The sequence below is a fragment of the Myotis daubentonii genome, chromosome 6 (genome assembly GCF_963259705.1).
Source record: "Myotis daubentonii chromosome 6, mMyoDau2.1, whole genome shotgun sequence".
In the NCBI taxonomy this organism is placed as follows: Eukaryota; Metazoa; Chordata; class Mammalia; order Chiroptera; family Vespertilionidae; genus Myotis; species Myotis daubentonii.
Window position 1 is genome coordinate 83,580,076 of NC_081845.1, and position 24,064 is coordinate 83,604,139.

A 24,064-nucleotide genomic window follows, 5' to 3' on the forward strand; every position below is an offset into this window, starting at 1 on the left:
GGGGAACCCTAGAGAAGGGCCCAGGCGGGGGCTCTCCCCGTGGCGCTCCGGGTGGTCCCCGGCCCACCCTGCCGGGTGGTGAGGATAACGAGGTCTTGCCACTTCCTCATAAAGCAGCCATCGCCGTCTCCTTTCAGGAAGCGCCTCTGGTCACAAAGGAACCCTTCAGGCTGCCTTCCGCGGCCACCCTGCGCGCAGGGGCCGGATAGCCAGCTCGGGGTGTTGTGTTTGTTTGTTTGTTGGGTGGAAGTTTTGCTTTGATTCGCATTCTTACAAGGAAAAACAAATAACCTGGCTGCAAGGGACCCACCTCTGAGGTTTGGCGCCCGCCCTGCAGGATGCACGCCCTCCTGCGAGGAGGGGCCTGGAGGCCAAGAGCCAGAGGGAGGGGAAGGGGCGCTGCTTCCCGCTGGCACCTCCCAGGATGGCCCAGGGGATTCCTCCAGAGGGTCTTGGATTTGGCTCCTTCTTGAGGCAGATGCTGGCAGTTTATAATTTAACAAACGTTGCTCCTGAAATGAATCCTTGGGCGGTCATAAGGAAGGCGGTCGGTGGCCTCGTGGCTGGTGGAAGGGGGCAGCCCGGGTTGGGGGCGGTGTGGGGGGGGGGAGGGTCCTGCGTGGGTGGGCGCATTCATTAGTGGAGGAGCCTGTTAGCTCTGTGGGCTCCCGGCGGGAGGAGCGCGGAGACCACCAACACCCTTCCATGTGGGGGAATTTCCCACAGTCTGACCAGAAGCAGTTCTCCTGGCCTGGCCTGGCCTCATAGCAAGGCCTGGGGAAGAAGGGAACTTTAAAGGACTAATTTGAACAAGAGCTAAATGCTCTTTCACCTCTGGCTACTGCTACCTCATCCTGTGCAACTAACACCTCTTGTCTTTGTGCCTTCTACACGGGGGAGCTCAGTCTCTCTCTCTCTCTCTCTCTCTCTCTCTCTCTCTCTCTCTCTCTCTCTCCCTCTCGCTCTCTCTCAGAGCTTATATGTGTTCTGCAATTTCTGTGCACTAGCAGGGGCCATTACATATCTCTTTAAATCAACAGGGTCATGTATCCATTAATCCCGAAAAAAATGTGCGTGAGGTTGCACGACATGGTCTCCCAGCTTCGCCTTGAAGCAGGGTGGTGTCTGTGGGGGCGTCTACATTGCAGCAGTGTAGCTGGTTTATAAGGAGGGCTGCACTCTGACCCCTCATCTGCGGTGAGAACCTCGCTTTGGGAAAAGCCTCCCCGCCTCCCTGTAGACGCTCCGCGGGGAAGGGAGCTGGGTAAAGGGCATGTAGCATGGGTTCTCCCATATTTGGTAGCGGGGCTGACAATCACAGGATGTGAAATCCAGGTGGTGTGTGAACCTTCCAACAAACCTTCAGACAATTATACACTTTCCTTGTCCGATCCATCACTGCCTCCCGGGCTGGCAATGTTCTCTCCGTCTCACACGAGAGAGGCTGACGCGTGGAAACGTTGTCCGCAGACCTGGGGCCAGTGACCGGCACAGAAGAGCCAGGCTTCCCTCGACGGTTACGCTCTTTGGCTGCAAACGAATTAACAGTAAAACATAAGAATTGAAACCAGGGGTTAAGTCCGGTCTGGTATTCGGAAGGTATCAGCTGCTCAGAGAGGATAATTTGTTGGGGGAAAATAGCTGCTACGCAGAACTTTGGCCCTAGAACCCCTAAGCTTCTTTTCAAATGTGCTCTAGAGCTGCCTTTCAGGAAGGCACCCACCCACCTCAGCCCCCTCCTGAGCTTAGCCTGTGCAGGCCCAGGAGCTAGGGGGACACAGATGTTTGGGAGTTACCTGTCATGAAACAGTTCTTTTTGCTTGTCTTCTTGTCCAGGCTGTTTTCCCATTTGGAGGCACATTTGAGTCCCCTGGGGGTCCTGTTCCAATGCAGATGCTGATGCAGAGGGTCCGGGGGTGGGACCTGAGAGCTCCCAGGTGACTCTGCTGCTGCTGCTGGTCCAAGGGGCTCAGGAAGAGGGTTCGGGCAGTGGTCTCCATGTGGGAATCTCCATCATGACTGTCCTGAGAGCCTGGCTCAGCACCCAGCTCAGAGTAGGTGCTCCATAACATGTGCTAAATGAATGAATGAACCATAACTCAAGCACTTCACCATGCCCCTCCCCTGCCTGCTCATTACCCGAGAGGTGTTGGAAGGGCCTAACCCGACACTTCAAGGTCAGGGGCATTTCCTCTGCTCAAGAATGAATTCTTGCATATAGTTCACTTTTAACTTAAGGTGTTTTTTAAAATCGGTGGTGAAAATATCTGATCTAGCCCCTCCAACAACAACAGAGAAGACACACATTTTCAACCTCTCCTTTGGGGTGATCAAATTCCCCACCTAGATTTTTGGGAAGCATAAACCACACTGTTAATCTGCTACACTCTTACTTCCAACTCTTACTTTCAAAGGTGTGCAACTAAAACACCCAGTGAATAATAGCTCCTCCCTCGAGACTAATCTGCATGGAGGCAAGTGAGGGCAGCTAGAGAACTGCTGTAAGCCAGGGGGTGGCGGGTGTAATTGCGGTATATCTGGGGAATTTTACAGAAGGATCAGCCACCCCCAGCCCCTGCTGAGCCTCCCCTCTCAGGCTGCCCGTCGCACTGGTAGGAAGGAGGCTCGCTCTGGTGGGGCTGTGGTCAGGGCAGCCGTCAGGTGAAAGGACCGGCTGAGTCTGCAAGAGAAGACTTCAGATTCATCTGGGATGGCTTCCTCGGGGCGGAGGCTGAGCCAAGGACAGTACTCACCAAGCAGACTGTTCTCTTGCAACCCGAAGAAGGTATCGCAGTTCTGCATGCTTTGGTTCTTATACACCAGCATCATCATGAATTGCACCTCAGAGCCACTCACGACATGCCAGGCACCGTTCTATGCCCTCTGCAGGCATGACTGACTGTAATCTTACATGTTGTGCCGTGTTATGATTTCCATTTTGCAGCTGAGGAAACGGAGGCACATGAGGTTAAGCAGCCTGCCCAAGCCAGTACATGGCAGAGCCAGGACCCCAACCCGGCGGCTGGCCCGGGGTCTGTGCTCTTCACACGGTGACTATAACCCATTATGTAAAATGCATGTGGTGCTGAGTTTCTAAGCAAGAGCAGGTAGGTCATTTAGGAAACTGTGATCCAATCAGGTCATAAACCAACAGATACTCATTGAGCAACTACCCTGTGTGTTTCCCTAAATATACTCAACAACCCAGCTTCCCCACTGGACTCAGCAATCCTGGAGGGACCAGGGGCGCCACGCCTGGCCCACAGTAGGCTCTCCGTAGATACCAGCTTAACAAATGAAAGGGTGGGCAGCCGGCAGCAAACTTAGGACAGTCACAGAATGACTAAAACCAGTAGTTATTTACATTTACAGTTGTGGTGGCAGGGTGGCTGTTTTTAAATTTGTTAACGGCTCTTGTATAAAAGATGTGGGCCTTTGAGGATGAAGCAAGACAAAGTGTGGTTAAATCGTGTCAGCCTGAGTGTTTGGAGGAAGCGAGGGTGGAGGAGAAAAGTTTCTAGGCCAAAACACTAGGACAGATGCCCTTCTCAGCCCCCCCCCCCCCCGGAGGAAGTTAGAATCTCCCCTGACCAGCCCATTCCAAATGTTTGGACATCAGCACTTAACCTAATCTATGGCCTGATACTTAAAAATAACCTGTTATAAAGTCACCATAAAAAACTCACAGTTTTCAGCCCTATGCAGTCTGCTACATAAACTACAACCAGCATTAATAGCTTCAGTCAGCATTTATGTCGTTCTTTCTATTAGCACAATGGGTTTTACAACCATTTATGAGTTTCTGGAAAGCCTAATAGAAAACACACATACATGTTCCCTGTGAAAGATGCAGAAGAGTTTTTTAAGTTGACCAGCAGGGGTCGCCACCGCCCCATCCCTAAAGCCTGGGCGGGCTCCCTAATTAGGGAACACATTCTCTGCCAGTGGCTCCAGCAGCAAGCCTCCCTGGTGAGTTCCTGCAGTTTCCTCTCTGGGTTGGCTCCATTCAGAGTCCGTCTCTCTGTCTCTCCTCCTCCTGTTGGTAAATAAACATCGGGGGCGCTTACCTGTACACAAAAGACACCCTCAATGTGAAGACCTATGTGATTAACTTTGCCTTCAAATTTACTATGGCTTTTTAGGAGATCCAGAAAACAATCTGATTCTGGAATTGGCTATACTGTCCATACCTCCCTTCATACTTATAAAAAAGTCATACAAAGGGCTCACTGAAGTCACCTTAAATTCTTCACCATGCTGGTGCTTTAAACGCAGCCGAAGGCTTTCCTTTAAACCCATGTTTTGTTGTTGTTGTTGGGAACAATATTTCTGAACATAGAGCAAATCTCAGATTGATTTGTGGAGCTGTGTAAAAAAACTACAATTCTTCACAAGGATCCCCTATAGGGTTGGGGGTCAAGGGAAGCCATATACTCAAGCTATACAGAGATGGGTCTCTTCCCCTAGAAACCCCTGAATTTCCCAGAAGTATATCAGTGTCTCATGCTCTCCCTGATTCTCTCTGCCAGAGGGGAGTGGGGCATCCAGCAAGGTCCTGTATCCCCATCCACCAGAGTTTAAGACTTGGATCCTGCCTTGGGAGTAAAGAATCACTGACTGGCCTCTTACTGGAAAGAGCCATGGGAGTTTGTCATTTAATGCACCCTCCCATTCAAGACCAAAATCCTTCCTAGAACAAACAAGCACCAGCCACAGCTGCGTGAGCGGCCCAGGCCTCTCCAGCCGGGCTGACGCAGCCCGAGGGAGCAGGAGGGAGCAGTGGAAGCTGCCCTTGCAATTTGCTTTCTCATAAACTCCTCTTTGTCTCCCCCCCTTTCCTGTTTGCACCAGTGCCTAGAAACGGAGACCCGGGATTGCTTTCCCGTGGGAGCCCCTGGGTCTGCACAGCCGCGCCCACGCGACCAGATCTTCTCTTGGACCCTGAGGCCAAGTCCAGTGTTCTCGGTCTGATGCCAAAGGTGGACACGAATTCTCCAAACTATCAGACCAAGAGCATTGGACACACCCACGTAGCTGGAGAGAACAAGGCCAACCCCAAAGAGGACATTCCGGGAGACCCGGGACCCTGGGCTTGCTGGGAAATGCAAGAGTGAGCTGCATCCTCTCAGCTCCCGGCTTCTCCTTGCTCCCGGGGAGCTCTGGGAGGCCCAGACAAGCTCCCTTCAGACAACTTCTGCCTCGAGCTGATAGCTTGCTCTTAGACGTTCACTCACTCTCCCCTTCCTCCCCATCCTCTCACCAACTTAAGTTCTACCGCAAACAGCAGCCCCCATCTCCTGTGAGGTCCCGCTGTGCACCGGACTCTGAACAGGGTGCTTCAGTAACAACTGCAAGCAGCCGTCACCAGAGGCAGCACTCACATCCAAGTCTCTTGGAGATCAAATGGTACCACTCTGCTACCATGCCTGTTAGCACAGGAACTCTCAGAGAAGCCTGGTGTAGGCCTACCTGACACTCCCCACCCAAGCTCTCTCTTTCCCTTCCTTGATGATAGTGACATGCTCACATAGCCAGGAGGCCCAGGCACACGGAAGAGGAGGGCCAAGCAGACCTGAAAGAAAGCCCATCTTCTACAACCCTGCTTTTTATTTCTGCCTCAGTGTGTTGTAAGGATGGGCACAGATACTGTCTTAAGAGACAAAGGGACCATGGGGATCAGCCGCCCCTACCTGCTCTGTTCTACAAGGGACACTATGGATCAGACGGTGTGACCCCCCGTCTCTGCCTGGTTGGTAATTTTGCCTCTGTGTGGTCATTCTCACGTAACCCAGCTGTCACTGGGCCATCGTACCATGTCTTTAAGGACTTTTCCAGGGAAGAAAAGCTACACAACTTCAATTCCCCAAACTGGAAAGATGAATGGGGATCTTTACCGAAGTTTCTTGGGGTCAGGGAGTTACACTGCCCATCACCAAGCCAGCCGTCCTCACACTTCCCTTAGCACATCTGTGCCTCGCCTCAGAACAGCAGCGTCTGCCTTTCTGCCTTCCGGGCCTCCGTCTCCTCTTGTCGCCTCTCATAACTCTCCGGCTCCCGGGCGCTGCTGCTGCTCCTGCTGCTCCGCCCCGCCTCTCCCCGCCCCCTGGGCCCTGGGCACCTTGCCATTTGACCTCCCTCAGATTCTAAAGAAAGGCTTCTTCCCCGCAAAGGTGAAGGGGAGGTGATATTAAATTCTTATTTCATTTTTCCCCCATGACATTATCATTCATGTTTAAAATGATCAAAGTCAATGTGGTCATACCAGGTATGGTCATCTTTGTACTTTCTCCCCAAGAATATAGGAGAAATATTTGCTGTTATCTCCCTTGAACCACCACTGTGCTTTTTTTTTTTTTTAATCCGTTGGTTATATCGACATGATTTCAAAAGAGAAGATGGAAAGTAAAAACTTCATTTAGTCCTCCGGGCATTTCTCCATATCTAGATAATTCTTTCTTCATAGGCAAAAACCCAACTGCATGTCTCACTTTTCACCCAGGTGTTTTGCTGTCACACAGACAATGTGACATCATGGGTCCAAGTACAGGCCGAGTTGAGAGTTGGTATTTGTTGCTGAGAAATGATGTGAAGGGTCCTGGTAGGCTCTCTCCTTGTAGACCCAGTCATGGTCCTTGAGAGCACCAAGGACTCCTGGAATCAGGGCATTCATAGCAGAACACAAATATGTTATCAAACAAATTAGCTGGAAGTTCCCGGCTGCTGTGGCTCAGTTGGTTGAGCATCATCCCATGCACTAGGAGGTTGCGGGTTTGATATCTGGTCAGGGCACATGCTCAGGTAGTGGGCTTTGTGTTTCTCTCTCATCTCTCTCCTTCTCCCTTCCTCCTTCTGAAATCAATTTAAAAATGTATTTTAAAGAATTATCTGGAAAGTAGGGCATAAGGAGTGACGTTATGATGGCCACATTCTGGTTAGGGGAACAGTGGTGTGTGGGAGAGGTCTGTGGCATTAAGAGAAGATGGCCGCCAGGGAGCCATGGGGTGGTCCTGGCACCCAGCGATACCCTGCAGAGTGGAAGAAGTTTACATTTTGGAATCCAACGGCCTGTTTTGAATCCTGATTTTTCTCCTAACTCATCTAGGAGGGTTGCTATTTTTAAAATATTTTCTCTTTGCCTTTCTGAGTTCCTGATTCTAATCTGCCCTAGGCATCCATCGGTCCCACGAGAGATGAGGGTTTCTTTAGAGGAATTCCAAGAAAGAAAAAGAAATTCAATATTTAGCTTCTGATATTCAAAATAGCATTTGCAGCAAGACAGTAGCTTTGCAAGCCAAGCTATTGTCTGAAATTTTCTTTAGTTCTTAATTTTAGCACATTAAGAGCCAGGCCTGGAGGGCTCAGCTCACAGGGAGGCTAGCTGCTCTGTGGTTGACATAGGAACGCGGACAGGAAAGGCCACCCCTTCTTGCCAGGGGGCTTGGGGATGGAGAGGAGGCAGGCAAGGGCACCAAGGGACTAGGGACATGTCCATGAAGCCCCATGGGGCACTTCACTCCGTGTCCTGCCAGGGTTTTGGAGGTAGGCCAGCAGCCCACCTCTGACCACACTCTAGGAGCAACACCCCAAGGTTACTCTGGAAGGAAGCAGAGGTTCAGCGTAACAGGGAAGAGACGCAGGACTTGTGTTACCTTCCCAGACCTTCTACCCCATGGATCCCAGGACTCATACCTCCAGGTGCCATGAGGTCACAGGAGACTCCTCCCCACCCACCCCTACGACTCAGGGAGAAGAGCAGATAAGGAGACTGTCTGAGAAACAGCATTTTTATGCAAAAGCAACTGGGAATTCTCTGGAGGGACCATTCGATTATTACATCAGACCCAGTTATAATCCAGAAGACACTACATTGAAGTTGTTTTCCCATCACCCAGGGGTGAGGAGCTTGTCAGAAAACCATACAGTTAAAAACAGGCAGGTACCTTTGCTTTGTACGCCAGGAGTGGTTTGAAAAGTTGCTTGCATGCGTGAGCCTCGGATAAGTCTGAGACCCGTTTCTTTGTGACGTGGAGATGAATCCGAAGGCGCATCTCAATAGCTTCACTGCGTATTTAAATGCTGGATTGCGTAAGCATCCCGGTGGGCCACCTCAGACGTTCAGCCAGTGCATTTATTGCTGGTGCTGGGGAGCAGGACTAGAGCGAGGAGAGGAACCCAGTGGGGTGGAAGGTGCTGGGCCTGGGACCAGCCTCCAGAGCCGCGGTCTCTTCCGTGGCACGTTGAATAGACCCCCATCCAGCCTGCAGATGTCGTCAGAGGGGAACCATGGTTCTTATCTCTCCCAAGTTCACAAGCCAGGGAAACTGAGCACAGCACCCTGGGCCCCCAGAGCCACGCCTGTCTTTCAAGGAGCGCCTTTGGCATCTGCTCTGCTGGAGGGAACGTGAGCGAGGGGTCTGCATGGCCGCGTGCTGGTCGGCGCCCGGGTGCACAGAGCTCGCCAGCGAGCCAGGGCTGAGCTGTGCTTGCAACAGCCTGTTGGAGGCCGAGCTGGAGTCTTGGCTCCTGGGTCCCCATTCAGCCTCCATGCCCTGGTAAGAATATACTATTTTCTTAGCTCAAATTGCCATTCCCAAGTCATTATTTCTCTATGACGAGAAAACAATATTGGGTCTTATGTAATAACAACCTCAATGAATCTGGAAGCGATCATGGAATGGGTGGATATTTTTTCCCTTCTTAAAAAACAGAAAAATAAATTTGAGATTGTTTGCATATGGCTGAGAATATTTATGAACTCTTCCCCCTTGTTTCCTCATCTCATATTTTACCCAGTGCGTTTGTGTGTGGTACAGAATAAATCTTTACGGGAAGGGGTGGAGAGAGGAAGAAGCAGTTAAAGGAGTGGGTATCCATCAAGTGCCTGGGATATTAGTGGTTCTGAGTCTTGGGGTCCCCTGCCCTCAGGCTTGTTTGCTGTGGTCTGAGGGTAACCCATCCTGCTATTCAGAAGGAGGTTTTGGAGAGAGAGCTTTACATGCAAACACTGAGGGATCAACATCCCGGTTACTCTGGTTTCCTTTCTATCCCCCACTCTCACCAGAGCAGAAAGTTCAACACCAATGGTTCCACAGCCTGGGTGCCGTCGGTGAAAGAGATAATTAAGTCCCATGGATGCCAGACTGAGCCAGGGTCAGAGCAGTGAGTTGGCAGGTAGGACGGAAAAGACCTGGCAGGCAATGTGTTGGCGCTGGCACTTGTTATTCGATAATAGGCAGCATGTTAGCACACAGGCCTGTGGGCCTATTCCCTCTGGCCGTGCCTCTCAGCACGGCTTGTCCCTGAGAAGGGTCCCCAGTGGGCACAGGATCAGGGCGGTGGCTGTACATTAAATCGGCAGAAGCAGAACGTCCGCTCTGGTTGTTTATTTCCTCCTCGGGGCATCGGGCTTCACACTGGAGCTTCTCAGAATCACCCATTCTCTGCCATGCCTTAGATTTTTCAGGAACACACTGACCAGGGGTGTGGGGTGAGGGCCCGAGAGCAGGGTGACTGTCACCTTTGGTGATGCAATGGCAGTAGCTGTCATTCATTCTTACGATGGGCCAGGCACTGTCCCTGCATAATCTGAGTGAATCCTCACAGTGGCTGTACGAGGTTTAGAGATTTTTAGTCCCATAGTTGAGATGGGAAAACTGAAGCCCTGCGGGGTTGAGAACCTTACCCCAGGTCATAGTTAGTAAGCGCCAAGAAGGAGGATGTTTCCAAGATTTGCAGGATCTGATGCCAATGTAATAAATACTAGTAAATAATTTTAAAAGTCAACTCCAAGGTCTTGGAAGGGGTCCACACAATTACGGGGCCTTGAAGCGTAAGCTTTAGCAGCCTCACAGTCAATCCACCTGGGCAGGGTCAACATTTAAGTACAGGGTTAGCTCCAGGCCACACGGCCCCATCCCTCCTGCCTCATCCCCTCTTCTCTCTCCTGTAAGGACCACCAACTGCACCTTCACATTCCTGATCCAAACACACAAAGAGAAGTGATGAAGCTGACACACTCAGGACGGGCCATCTTGGTATGTCACAGTTGTGACATAAGGCAACAACCATGCCCATTGCCAAATTTTACCTTTCCATCTCAAGAGATCACTGGAGAGACAGTTTAAATTATTAAAAATAGTTTTTAATTTTCAAACACAGTTAACTACAATATTATATTAGCCTCATGTGTACATTCCAGCAATTAGACATTTATATAACATACAAAGGGACCCCCCCCCACCTCAGTAAAACTAATAACCATCTGACACTATACCTAGTTATTACAATGTTGACTATATTCTCTGTGTTATACTTTACATCTCCATGACTATTCTGTAACTACCCAGAACAAGCCGCCCAAGGAGCTCCCGTTGCTACCCTGGGCTTGGCCTCTTTCACCAAATGACATGATAGTTCCCAGGCTGGGTGACTTGGGCACAGATTGGAGCAGAGGCCTGCTCAGGGCATTTGGAATCAGAAACTGCAACGTCTCACTTCCCTTCGTATGTCTCTTCGCCTCGGATGATAATCAGTTGGTCAAATTTCAACAGGCACTCTATTAGATTTTTTTCCTTCCTTCATTTTAATTAAGATTTTATCATAATCTCCCAAACTAAAAAGGGTAGAGGATTTAAGGAGGCAAACAAACCCAGCATAAATCATAAGTCCTTGGAGAGCGGGGAGGGAGCATAATAAGTGTTGTTGGGTACCAACCCTTGGCTATTGCCCTTGAATAGGCTTGCAATCCCATCCCAGTCTAGACGGTTACTAAGGGGAATACAAGCATTTCCCTGAGCCCTGCTTGCTCCGTTCTCCCAAACTGGAAACACAAAGCAGATGATGAAGTTCAAATTCAAATGCCACACCAGGGAGAAGGAAGTATTGAGAAACTATGTTCAACCTCCAGTCTGTTTTTACACATTCCAGCAAGCATTCGATTGATTTGTCTTGGGCTGGTGTCATCTCATTGTCTCAAACAAAAGGCCTTCTATGAAAAGATGGACTCGGGTTATGTGAGGAGTGGCTAACAGGAGGCACATTTGGGAAACTCTGAAGGGGAGACAGTCCCCAGGATCTTCCTCCAGGGACAGCACCTCCCATGTATCCGCTAGAGTTAACATCAGGACTAATTCCTCTGATCTCGGCATCACGCTGTAAACCAGAGTCTGGGAAATACGGCTGGTGGGGGCTGAAGCTGATGAAACAGATGCAGTGGCCAATGAGTGACGCGGCCAGCCACCTCCTCCAGCTCCCTGCTCTGGGCTCAGGTGGGCAGTTGCCGTGTCAGCGCTCCATGACGGAGTGGTCTGTGTGATTCTGGGTGGAACGACTCAGTGGGAGTGAGTTCCTGGAGTTATTCTATTGAGTATTTTGTTCTGCTCTTGTGACTAAACAAATGAGTGGGGAGGTAATTATTGGGGCAAGACTGTCAAAGTCTTCTGCTACCTTCTCATCCTATAAATGTGCATCCTCAGAGCTGTGGCCTTGGCAGGTTTCCATTCGGCTGTGATTGCACGTTCCCAGTGGAGCCCGCCGCCTGGGGCCCTGGCCCTCCCCTTGTGGACAGTGCTGATTTTTAGGGCAACTCAATCAGGCCTCCCTGACACCCACTGGTTCTCTGGGGGCAGTGCCAAGCATGGGCCGCCACTTTCCTATGTCTTGTCCTCCAGGAAGCCTGTTCCCTCCCCTCTCAGGTTGGGTTAGCCATGGTCAATGCTCCCACAAAATCTGGTGCATATCTCTGTCCTCGGGCTGCTATACAGTTATTAGTTATTTAACAGGCCTTTCTTTATATAAAGGTATGTGGGTTAATTGTGGAATATTGGGAAAATATACATACACAAGAAAGGATGATGAAAGTTGACTACTGTTACATCTTCTGAAGATAAGCACTAAGCTCTGATCTATATGCCAATGATTGCATATCTATCTATCTATCTATCTATCTATCTATCTATCTATCACCTACCTGTCTATATTTTAAAAAGGGATTAGCTAGTGTCTACTGTTTGGTCAAGGTCTCCTTTTTCAGGCCACTTGATACTCTTCTGCATCGTGCTAATGGCTGCCAGGTTTTGTATTGTTCAGGGAGCTGGCAGTGTGATGAGGGGAACCAGATTCGGGATAAAGCCACTTTACTGTGAAGACTGTGGCTGTAACCAGTGGCGAGGATGACTAAAGCACTTCTTTTGCTGTCCCACGCCAGCCCTTGAGAGAGGCCTGAACAAGGCACTGAAGAAACTGGATGACTACCTGAGCACCCCTCTGCCAGAGGAGATCGACGCCAACACTTGCGGGGACGATGACAAGGGCTCCCGGCGCAAGTTCCTGGATGGGGATGAGCTGACCCTGGCCGACTGCAATCTGTTGCCCAAACTCCACGTGGTCAAGGTAAGAGACCTCTACCCACAAGTTCTGGCCAGATCCAACTCCATCTTAGACTGGCCAGATCCAACTCCATCTTAGACTGGGGTTACCTGTGTGGTTAAGTCAAGGGCAGTGCCACCTACTGGGTGAGATGTCACATGAATAGGGACCCCAAGCCAGTCTCCACTGCGTGCTGGCTATATCGCCTCCCTGTATAGTTCAGTTTTCACCCATAGATTGCTTATTCCTAGGGTTGTTGGGAGAATAACATCCATGAAGTGCATGTTATTGTAAGGACTCGAAATATAATAGCTGCTATTGCGTTATCATATATAGTTATACAAAGTGGTGTCACTCCAAAGGCCTCTTCCTTGCCTCTTCCTCACAGGTTTCCACTGGCTACACCCCCACGCCTGTATTAAATGTGCTCGCATGTGCATGTTTTCTCTGTGCACAGACCCACCTTCTCATTCCCGCTAGCAACCCCTTAGGGCGGCAGGCGACCTCTTCCTCCTCGATCAGTTGAAGGGATGGAGGCTGCAAGAAGGGACATCATTGTTTTACTATTTTACTTTCTGACCACCTTTGACAGGCAGTGTAATCCTTTCCTAAAAGAATCTTAGGATCTGTGAGATGGAAAGAAGGGAATTCTGAGGTTATCCCGTACAATGTCCCTTCCCAAACTGGGCCACTTTCTGTGCATCCGTAACAGCTGTGACAGGCTCCTGTGCGTCTGTGGCCTCACGCTTCTGATGATGAAGAGCCCTCTGCCTCACAAGCCAGCCCCACCACTTTGGACGGCTCAGATGATTAAAACAGCCTTCCAAGTGGCCCCCTGCCACCCGTTACTCTCTGGAACAACAAGGGACAGGGCTGTTCTTTTCATCTCATTTGAAGACAGCAGTGTGTCCCCCAAACTTCTCTAAACTAACACTTCTCACACCCTTTTTTGACCCTGTCAGCCGGGAGAAAAATGCAATGGGGTCGAATAGACTCTTCTCTATTTGTACACGTGTTTATGTCTTATTGTCTCAGACAATAAGCTCTGTGACATAGGGCCTTCTCTAAGCATGATGATGGGCAGATAGTGGTGGGCCTTTAAGAAATACTCATTGATCAATTTTGTTTTATCATCTAGCTGTGTCTTTATGATACTCAGTGTCTGTCTACCTCTCACTGAGAAGAATCAGCTTCAGTCGTTGATCAGCTGGATATCTGCCTGTCTTTTCCAGCTGAGGTCCTAGGCTGGATATGCAGGCTTCTCTCCAGCCTGCTTCAGTTGAAATCGCTCAGCTGGCTGTGCACTGGTGTTCCCATGGGCTCGGCCTGAGCTGAGCCTGGGAGGGAATCATGCACAGCAGTGCTGATGGGCTGGGCAGATACAACCTATTCATAGGAAGACCCTTTGGGTTCAGGGCCAAGCCAATGGTCAATGGTGAGTCCAGCCAAGCAAGATCTCTTTGAAGTTATTAAGTAGCACATGCCCTACTCCACCCCAAAAACATCCTTTATTCTCTTTTCCTGAGGAACAAGTGATGCCATTTGGGATGATCTGGCTCCAGTTCAGTCATACTGTGACATAGTGATGCAATGGAAAGGCCTCCATTTTAGAAGTCAGAAGGCCCAAGTTCTGGTCTTATATCTGCTACCAACTGGCAGCATGAGCTGGGGCAGGTCATTTACTCTTTTTGTAAGTCATTTTTCTCTTGCCTAAAAGAATAGATATGGATTCTATTCCTCCTCTCTTCTTCTTCTTCTCTCTCTTCCCTCCTTCCTTCTCTCTCACTCAGACATGTGCTGACTACCCACTCAAGAATCGCTTGCTGAATAAGGTAAACAAACGACTCTCCCAGGCCCTGTGCTTTATCCTATAATTTCTTCAGTTCCTCCCAGCCCTGAAAGACTGTTACACCCCTGTCCTTGGAAGAAGTTCAGTGAGTGGTTCACTGGGAGAGGCTGGGATCAGAGGAGGATGGCCTGTGAAGGACAAAGGCTGGGTCTCACCTCCCGTCTCCTTGGATTTCTGCTGATCCAGCTTATCAGATCCCAGAGACCTGGCAAACCTCTGAAGTGTAGAAAGAGCGAAGGGGAGCCAAGTCAGGCCTCCAGCTTGGCTTCTGACGCCAAAACTTAATCTGGGCTGTGGGAGCTAACTGTTTTCATATGAAAGAGCAAATTCAGAACATGAGCCTAGAAGTCCCTGCAAACGTCAGAGCTTCCTGTGCGAATCTCACCCTCACTCTTATGTGCGCTCCTCTCTCTCTCTCTCTCTCTCTCTCTCTCTCTCTCTCTCTCTCTCTCTCTCCCTTTCTCTCTCTTTCCCCCCTTACCTCTCTTTCCCCCTCCCTCCCTCCTGGCTCTCTTTCAGGTTCATCTTCATCCGTGGAAGCCAAGTGGCTCTGGCCCAGGTGCTCACTGAGTGTCTGGTTTGAACTTTCATTGTCTGGCTCCCTTCTAGGTCTCATCTCCTCAAGTGAAGCCAACATCCAAGGAAACAGCCAGTTTTGTGACGAAGGCGGGCACACGATTCAGGCAGGCAGGACATGGTGGGCCTTTCATAGCCTCCGCTGGGCCCTCGCCGGGGGCCGTGATCTGTCCAGCTCTTGCAGCAAACAGGAATATGTTTTCATACATTGCATTTCTTCTGTTTTCAAGCTCGTAGTATATCCTTTAAAAGCTTGAGGGTAAATTCCAGCATGGAGAGACCTGAGGTCACTCTATCCATCAGCTAGTAACCCACCATTCCTGCATGGATTTGCTCCTTAGCCAAGACAGCCTCTTCCAAAGGCTTGTGGGCAAACCCAGGGGCCCTTCACTTGCAGGGAGCAGAGACCAAGGAGAGCTGGTGGTGGGCGCTGGCCCCAGCGTTCCCTCTTGGTGGGTGTCGTGCTGAAGGCTTCAATTCCACTGCCTTTCCTTATTAGCCACACCCGAGCTGGACAGAGCAGGGAGGGGGTGCCTTCTTCGGTAACTACACCAAACCGGTCATTTTAACTGAGAGATTTTAATGTAAGAAGGTAGTGAGTACTGAAGAACTAGGAAGACAAAACGAACAAGGAAGTTCTACCTTTAGGAGGCAGCTACTACCCCCAGGGCAGGAGGCGCAAATGGAAGAGGTTGGAATTATTAAAACATAGAGACTTTGATGAGGGGCTTTGGACCTCTGAGGTGGGGCGCTGCCTAGCTGATGCTGGGGGGCCAAGTTCAGAGAATGGCTGGTGGGACTGGGACTGAACCCCTGCAGTGGGGTCACTGTTGGGTGCTGGCCTTTCTGAGCTGGTGTGATGACGCAGGTTCCTTGTGCTGGCAAAACAGCAAACTGGATGCAGCTGCTGTTACAGGAGCAAACAAGACTGGCATGAACAGGAAGCCAATAGGAAGGGGCACCTCCTGCTGCCCTCCTCCACCATCACAGGCTTTATCTCTAGCGCCCCCGATTGGTAGAGCCTACCAGGGAGTCGCAGGCAAAGCAGAGGTGTGATTTGAGCAGTCTTAGCCCCAGCATCACAAAGGAGCAAACACAAGGGTGGGTTTGTAGAAAAGCAGCAAGAGTGGCATAACCACAGAGAGCTATTCCTTTGTCATTTACACAGGGCTGAGCGGCAAAGTGGAGAGAACTGTAGATTAGAAAGCAGGGACTATAATAAATCTTAGTGATTACTCTGCAATATCGGTTGCATTAATTATTTTTCTGTGTCACATTGTGTAAGCCACCAAATCTCTGGTGGCTTCAGTTTGCTCATTGCTAAGGATCTTCAGTCTTTAAAAATTAAGTGAGTTGATAACATATGACACGAACCACACTTTGATGTTGGGATAGCTGGGGATGGTAAAGATGAAATATAACTGTTTATGGAATCCCTACTTATTTAACCTTTTACTTTTCCTATCTGCAGAATGGGACATAATACACTCTGCCTTATACTTATTTAGAGATTTAAGTAGCTTGCAGAGTGCTCCCAGCAGTGTCTGGAGCAGAGCACATGGGAAATAAATGTTTGTTATTGTGGTTACTCTTACCGAGAGCATTGTTGAGATTATAGAGGGGCACAGAAATGAAGAAGTTGTGGTTCCGTCCTGCTCACACCTAGGGAAGTGAGAGAGAGACACTAAAACAGCGGCTGTGATTCAGAGAAGAACAGATCTCAGTGTTGTAATGGAAGTTCAAAACCGATGTAGGAGAATGGAGGGGAAATGACTCCTTCCTCCTTGGAAATATGGCGTCTACGAGGCTGAGCCTTTCATGCAATGGGTCGTCATTGTTCTCCACTCAGCACAGCTTTCCGGGGAACCCTGCACATCACTGGCAGCAAAATGAGGGTGAAAGCCCAGGGTGGCCGATCTGGGGGTTCTCTGAGTGGGAAGATCCTGACCACTGGCCCTTGTCTAAGAACAAAGCAAGGGAAGGAGTCAGAGAGGTGCTTTACGAGAGAGAGGTCACCTGTGCTAACCCCACCCCAGCCCCTGTAGGGCTAGAGCAGCCGTGGGCAAACTACGGCCCGTTTGAAATGAATAAAACTAAAAAAAAAAAAAAGACCGTACCCTTTTATGTAATGATGTTTACTTTGAATTTATATTAGTTCACACAAACACTCCATCCATGCTTTTGTTCCGGCCCTCTGGTCCAGTTTAAGAACCCATTGTGGCCCTCGAGTCAAAAAGTTTGCCCACCCCTGGGCTAGAGGAAGGACCAGTTAATGTGCAGGCCCTCGTGCCCAGTGAACATAAAGTATTCAGAACTTCCGGGCATTGCCTACACGGCGTTAAACCAAGAGCATGAGGCCCATATGACCGCACAGGCCATATGTCTGTGAAGACCCCTGGCTTGTGAGACCTGAGAAATGAGACCACCCTGCCCCTACCTATGAAGGAATGCATGCACATGGGTAAAAGGTGGGACTCAATGAATTGTAATAGTATGTCATGTTTCTTGAACACTGAGTCCAAGTCAGCCACCCCTCCAAGCATTTATGTGTGTTAACTAAATTTATGTGTCTTTACAGTTTTCTCCACTTTGCCACTCAGCCCTATGTAAGACCAGTCCTATTACTACCTCTATTTTAGAAATAAAGAAAGTGGGGCTCAGAGAGGTTAAGTAACTAGTCCAAGGTCACACAGCTGTTAAGTAGTGGAGTCAGGATTGCAGAGTCAGTCAGTTGGGATCCAGAGCCTATGCTTTTAACCACTATGCAACTCTCAACACAAATACCACTTCCCCGAATGCCCAAGTCCCTGGCCCCCAATGTGGCAAAGTAGAGAGAGAACAGAAATCGCTTTGTTCACCCCCATATCATACCTGGTACCATATACATTCAATTAAGACATACATTCAATATATAACTTACTTTTTATGTTTTTACTGGAGGCCTGCTGCACAAAATTTGTGCACTCGAGGGAGCAGGGGGCGTCCCTCAGCACTCTCGCAGTCCAGGAGCCCTCAGGGGATGTATGACTGACAGCTTAGGCCTGCTCCTCACTCAGTCCCGATTGGCTGACCCCAGCAGCAAGATAAGCTGCCGGTCGGAGTGTCTGCCCCCTGGTGGTCAGTGCACATCATAGCGAGGGGTTGAGTGGCCTTAGCATATCATTAACATATTACACTTTGATTGGTTGAACAGACAACCGGATGACTGGATGGACACTCAGCATATTAGGCTTTTATTATATAAGACTCCCTTCTATAAATAAGGATGCTTATGTAAAATACAATGGATATGGAAACATAGAAAACAATTTGATTATCATTCTGTCAATGAGACATGACCACTGGTAATACATTGGCACATACACTTCTAGTCATCATACATATTTCTCCAAATATCATGAACTTTAAACTTAATGATCTACCTGGAAGAGTTCTCCAGGTCACTGGAATTCCCCCTGCAGCATCATTGTTACTGGCTGTCCAGGACACCATTGGCTTTATGTATGATAATGTGTTCATTCAGTCATATGTTGCTGGACATCTGTGTTGTGAACCATTTTTTTTTGCCATTCCAAACAGTCCTGTAATCACATATGTGTAGCTAAATCTTTGTGTACACCTATGATTATTTCCTAAGGAAAATCCCTAGAAGCATAATCACTAGGCCAAAGGGAAAATTATATTAACTTGAGAAATATAAAATAAAATAATGCAAACCAAAATCAAATACAGAGGCAGCACCGGCCCCTTGCATCACACACACTTTGCTGCTGGTCTGGTGTGATGCGGGGGGTGGGGGGGTGGGTCGGGGAGAGGTTTGCTGTGCGCACATCCTGGGTCGCACCCTAACACCTCCTCAATGACTTGCTTCCTGCTCTCACACCATCTCTGTTGTAGATTGTGGCCAAGAAATACCGCAACTACGACTTCCCGGCAGAGATGACAGGCCTGTGGCGGTACCTCAAGAACGCCTACGCCCGGGACGAGTTCACCAACACCTGTGCCGCTGACTCAGAGATCGAGCTGGCCTACGCCGACGTCGCCAAGCGCCTCAGCCGATCCTGAGCACAGCCACCTCGGCCACCTCGCCCCGTCACTGCTGCAGAACTCAGCTTCTCCCAAAGGACTCCTCTTCACAGACCCCCCTCCCCTTTGCCTCGGGACACATCTTTAATGGTCAGGCCACGCCTTGCTGGCATCATTCGAACTCCAGCCTGCCATCTTAGTGAAGGTCTGCGCCAACCCATCTGATCACACAGGACTCCGCAAGCAGAAATGCTAGACATAGTCAAGCTCTCGGCCTTTTGGTTCCGTCTGGGTTCAGCGTACTTGGGGTCAGTGTTGCAGAACCCACATACGGGATTGTCACTGGCCCCTTCTGCCAATATCAAAATATCTCCTCAGATGCATTAGAAACATGCAACGCCCTGTTCTCTTCCTTCCTCCTCTTTGTCGGTAACTCCAAGGCCAAGGACAAATGCCATCTTAGTTCTTATATAAAGATCCTCTGCTCTTAGAGGGTCGGAGAGAGTGAATGGAGAGGGACCGAGCAGGCTGTGGATTTTGACATCTGGAAGACACACCTGGCGTCACTCACTCCTTCCTGACATTCCTGGACACCGAAGGCCAGACTGGAAAACCACTTCAGGCCCAGTCTCGGTTCACTGCAATGCTCTGACGGTCACAATGCCATCGTGCGCCTGGCTGACACCGACCTCTGTGTTTATGCTATCCAGGCCTTGCCAGGAAAGGAAATTGGCATCAATTCCAAACTGGGGGCACAGGGATGGGGCGGGGAGGGGAGCAGTGTTGATGCCAAAAGGCCCTCGGGGGTCTACCAGCCACGGGATTGCTTGCTTAGGGGTAGTTGCTTCCTTGCAGGTTACATGCCTGGGTTTGACTGTTTATCTTTGAGTGAATATTCGTCTGTGAGAAAGTAGATGAGCGTGGGAGGTGGAGGGATGAGTGAAGATTTAAAAAATCCTTTATGATGCTCAATGTTCCCTGGAAATTTTGAAGACAGGTCTTCTCTCTCATAAGCTAAGTCTTGAACTGATGTTGTCATGTAATTAGCAACCTTATAGCAAGAACCCAAGAATTGGCCAAAAATGACTTTGCAGGCTCTTCAGGTTGTTCCTGGATACGGGTCTGCTACCTAGGGGCTCACAGGCAGCCGCTCCGGGCTGACCCAGCCGCAGCCTCCCCTGGGAGAGAGTCACAATGAGGAGGTGGCATGGTCATGGGACCTTAGGAAGAAAGCCCTTGAGCTTTTCTGACTGGGAAACCATGCGGTTTGAGCTTGAAAAAAACAGGTGTGCCCATGTGGGTTAATGTTCCTACCACCTGACTCAACGACCCGATGAACAAAAGGAAACTATTTTTTAGATAATATTGCTCTCCTAAGTCCTTCTTCTGGAGTTTCGCCTCCTTAAAATCTTACCCTGCTTGAGTATGGTGACCAGTGCAGAGGAAACTAAGAGACATGAACTAATCATCAGCTCCCTCTCCCAGGAACGCCCTGTGTGAGGACATCCACCGCCACAGACCCTCACCTTCAACGATCCTCCCTTCTGTGCTGCCTGCCGGTGGAGAGTGAGGTTCCCAAATGCCGCAAAGCCCCAGGACTTGGCTCATTGCTCAGGGAGGGCAGGACAGCAGGGGTCCTCGCCACACAAACACCAACAAATTCCAGCCCAAGCAACCCCCGGAACTAGCTATCTCCAGGGATCTCAGGAGAAAAAGGGGACCCCTTGATCAGAGCAGAGGGGAGGAAACGGGGTCTCCTTCAGCCCACTGAGGAAGAGGAAATTGCTCAGTAGGACGTTTTATAAGCCTGAGAGTTTGGAAAAAGCAGAACGAGTTGATTCATTTCCACCTCTAAAGGGTCCTTTCCACAATTCCCTGGAAACTTGTCTCTCCCCGCTCCAAGGTGTTTAAAAAGGAGACATGGTGAGGAAATAGTCCTTTTACCATGAGGGAAAGCCCCTCACTGGCCTTCTGGGGGATGAAAGCTTGAATGATCCCAGGAGGCCTTTTCATTAGTGTGAAATCCTTCCCCACCTTCGCAGTTCAGGCCATGACCCCAGAGGCAGCCTGCTTTCCTGAGCCCCTCCGTGGCGCTGTTCTAGAAGCACATTCGGGGGACAGAGAAAACAGGGAGCCCAGGCGGGCCAGCCCCCCCGGAGGTGTTGGCACCCACTAACAACCCTGACTGGATACTCAGAATTCCAACAACTGGCGAGTCTGTAAAAGCAGTTTTTAAAAACAAACAAGCCAAACCAAATCAATATTGTTGTTTCTAGATGTTCCTTCTGTGGCTGACTCAATTTTACATAAATAACACTAATAGGCACGGGGTGGGGGCCGTTATGATTAATTATAACCATTTAAAAGAGGGGGAGGAGTTAGAGATGGAAAGAGACTTAATTCAGGAATATCTTTTTATTTCAAGTTTAGATTATTATATAATGCAACTATTGACTTAGAGATTGAAGGTCTTATGGCCAGATTTATCAGAGTATTTTTAAATAATAATAATAGTATTACCTTCTGATCATTTTTTTTCAAAAGAGATTTTTCTTTAGCCTTCTGAGGCGAGGCCATCACCTTGTCATATACACAGCAAATCATCTCCCAACAAGTGTGGTAGGCTCTTAGGTGTCCCCAGGATGAACTCACGGAGTCTTGAAGGTTTGCAGTATGGTCCCACACTCCACAGTTTTAAGACAGGAGGCAACCCTTGTCATGGGACCCGAGCGAACATTGCTCCCGCAGAAAGCATTTCAGTGGCCCAAAAAGGGTTGAAATCCTGTTTGTTTGTTTTTTAATTTATCTCCTGTGACTTTCACATAACTTTTCTGTGTGTGTGTGTGTGTGTGTGTGTGTGTGTGTGTGTGTGTGTGTATGAGGGGCAGAGGCAGAAACAAACTCAATGACTGTGTTGAATTTACCCACTTACTCAGCACTGCCTACCTCTCAGGTTGGCCCAGAGTGAAGATACTGGGTAAGATTTTAATCACTCTGACAGGTGAGCTGGGTAAGTAAAATCTTGACTGCTCCAGAGCATAGTTCCTTCTATCACTGGCCTTCATCTCTTGACAAAGGCAGTCAAATAATTGCCTGACAATTCAGAATCACAGGCACAAGTAGGAGGATCTTGTTTGAAACGAGGGATACAGCTACCTGGCACGAAACTAATGCCTAGAAAAGTGAAAAACACTCCATCGGTTCCTTTGGCCACGGGATCTCAGACCAGGCTCAGCTTTCCAGGACACAGTGCTGTCCTTTGTGTCCACTTCTCCTGCTGTGGGGGGCCAGTGAGGATCTTTAATTTTCATTAGAAAAACCGTATTTTCTAGCATTTGTCAAATGAACAACAGAAGCTCTTCACCACACCAGTGCCCGTTGGCCACTTTGCCGACAGACAATACAAAGCATCATAGAGTTGTCACAAAGTGATCACACCTGGAAAAGACCCTGAAGATCCAAGAGTCCCAGGAATCAGCAAAGTCTAGAAAAATAGAAGTAAAAGGGAGGCGGAGTCAGGAAGGTGCAGGTCTATCTACACGAGTTTCTCATCCTGAGAAACCAGTGGGAGCCTGAACCTAAAATTAATTGGCCCAGAAGCAGCAGGTAGCCGGGAGGGGCTGTGAGTCTCAGCCCCATTCCTACTGCCCTGGAGCCATCTTGGAGCAGAGTGGATTAAAAGGACAGTGTCTCTGACTTTGGAGAGGTGAAGCATTAACTCATAGTTAAACTTCAGTCCATGATTCCCAAGGGATCACGGGCTTAGTTTTGTGTCTGACATGAAAAAGAATCCTAAGCTTTAGACAAAGATGTGTGCACGCAAAGCACCCTGGGAACACTGGGGGGTCACAGCACTGGCCGTGGGCCCCTTCTGCACACAAGGCCTATTGTCTTCTGTTCGTCGCTCTTCAGCCCTCAAACCAAACAGCAGGTGCCGCCTCAGGGAGGCATGGTCCTCTCCCTTTGTCAATATTCTCCTCCCAGCTCAGTTTCAGGACCCTTTCATTTCATAATTAGGTATGATTCAGGTGTGCACCATTTTATTTAATATTACTGAAGGAAATAGATCCAAACCTTCCCTCCCCGACCAGACATAAAATAAAAGATGGCCTCACGAGAGGGTTTGGGCTAATCTGTGTGTCTATAAAAGCCATCTGTTTTATGGCAAAACATAGTTTTAAGGAACCAGTTATCTACAGTATATTTTATGTAGCCTGAGATATCACAATCTTGATTATGCCTATATTTAAAACATAAAATGCCCAGCTGATGTTTGAATTTGTCTTACTTTCCTGACCACCTGGTTGTCCCATTTGATAAGCTGGAGAGTTAACTAATTTAGCAGAAGATGCCTAGATTTTAGGAAAGAACAAATATCTCATGTAATAAAGACACTTGATTTTCTCAAGACCTCTAACTGTGGTGATAAAATAACAGGACATGCTTTCCAACCTTAATGAATGTAAAATGCCTTTTAATGAAGATTTTGCTGAATGTTTTCCTCATATGAACCAGTTATAAATTTGTTTTCCAGTCTCGATTGGTATTGATTGATTCAAATAAAGTTGGTTTATTTTCAAATATTACCAAGGAATCATCAGACTTCTTTCTTAAGGTGGGGAGTTCCTGTGCTGTTTTGAATGACAAGTATGAAATACTTCTTTTTTTCAAAATAAAGGTTTTCTTTTTTATTTTTTTATTATAAAAGAACATCAAACATGGTTATAAAATAAATTTTAAAAAAGAAAATATGTTCATTCTCTTTAAGAATTAAAAACAGATAAGAAAAAGGGGAAGAAGAAAGGGAAAAGCAAAAAGCTTGTGCCCCAGCCATACAAAAACAGATTTTTATTTTAGCAAGGCTAAAATTCTATCATAGTACATGGCTAGGTAAATAAATAAATAAATATTCTGATGTCCCTTCATGTTTCTCATTTCAACTTCCTGTCTGCATTGTAGACCCTGGGGGTAGGCTTATAGAGACAGTCCGGGAGTGATGTAAGAAATACATTAAAATGCCCTCTTCTTGGCATTCCCGGCCTGAAATTCCCACCTTAGCACCACATCAGTGACTCTGGATTAAGGGCCCGAGAGTCCTCAGCCAGGTTCCCCTGAAGTCAGCCTAATCCCTGATAAGGACCTCTGTGAGCATTCACATTGCTCGAAGGTGCGAAGGTCCTGCCAGTCCCTGTGTCCTCCCTGCCATCTCAGAACCTAGCTTATCATCATCTGGGACAGGAAGCAGCA

At 48.7% G+C, this 24,064-nt stretch overlaps 1 protein-coding gene across 4 annotated transcripts in view; it reads left to right on the forward strand.

The window, feature by feature from the left end:
• Positions 1-23,403, forward strand: part of CLIC5 (chloride intracellular channel 5) — a 154,096-nt gene extending 130,693 nt beyond the window's left edge. For 2 of the 4 annotated variants that reach the window (XM_059701532.1, XM_059701534.1), the window contains exons 5-7: positions 12,206-12,390; positions 14,157-14,198; positions 18,689-23,403. In XM_059701532.1, the coding sequence (XP_059557515.1) occupies positions 12,206-12,390; positions 14,157-14,198; positions 18,689-18,856 (395 nt within the window). In that variant the 3' untranslated portion in view covers positions 18,857-23,403. The remainder of the gene's footprint in view (positions 1-12,205; positions 12,391-14,156; positions 14,199-18,688) is intronic. The other 2 variants (XM_059701533.1, XM_059701535.1) reach the window with 1 other exon arrangement.
• The last annotated feature ends 661 nt before the right edge of the window (positions 23,404-24,064 follow it).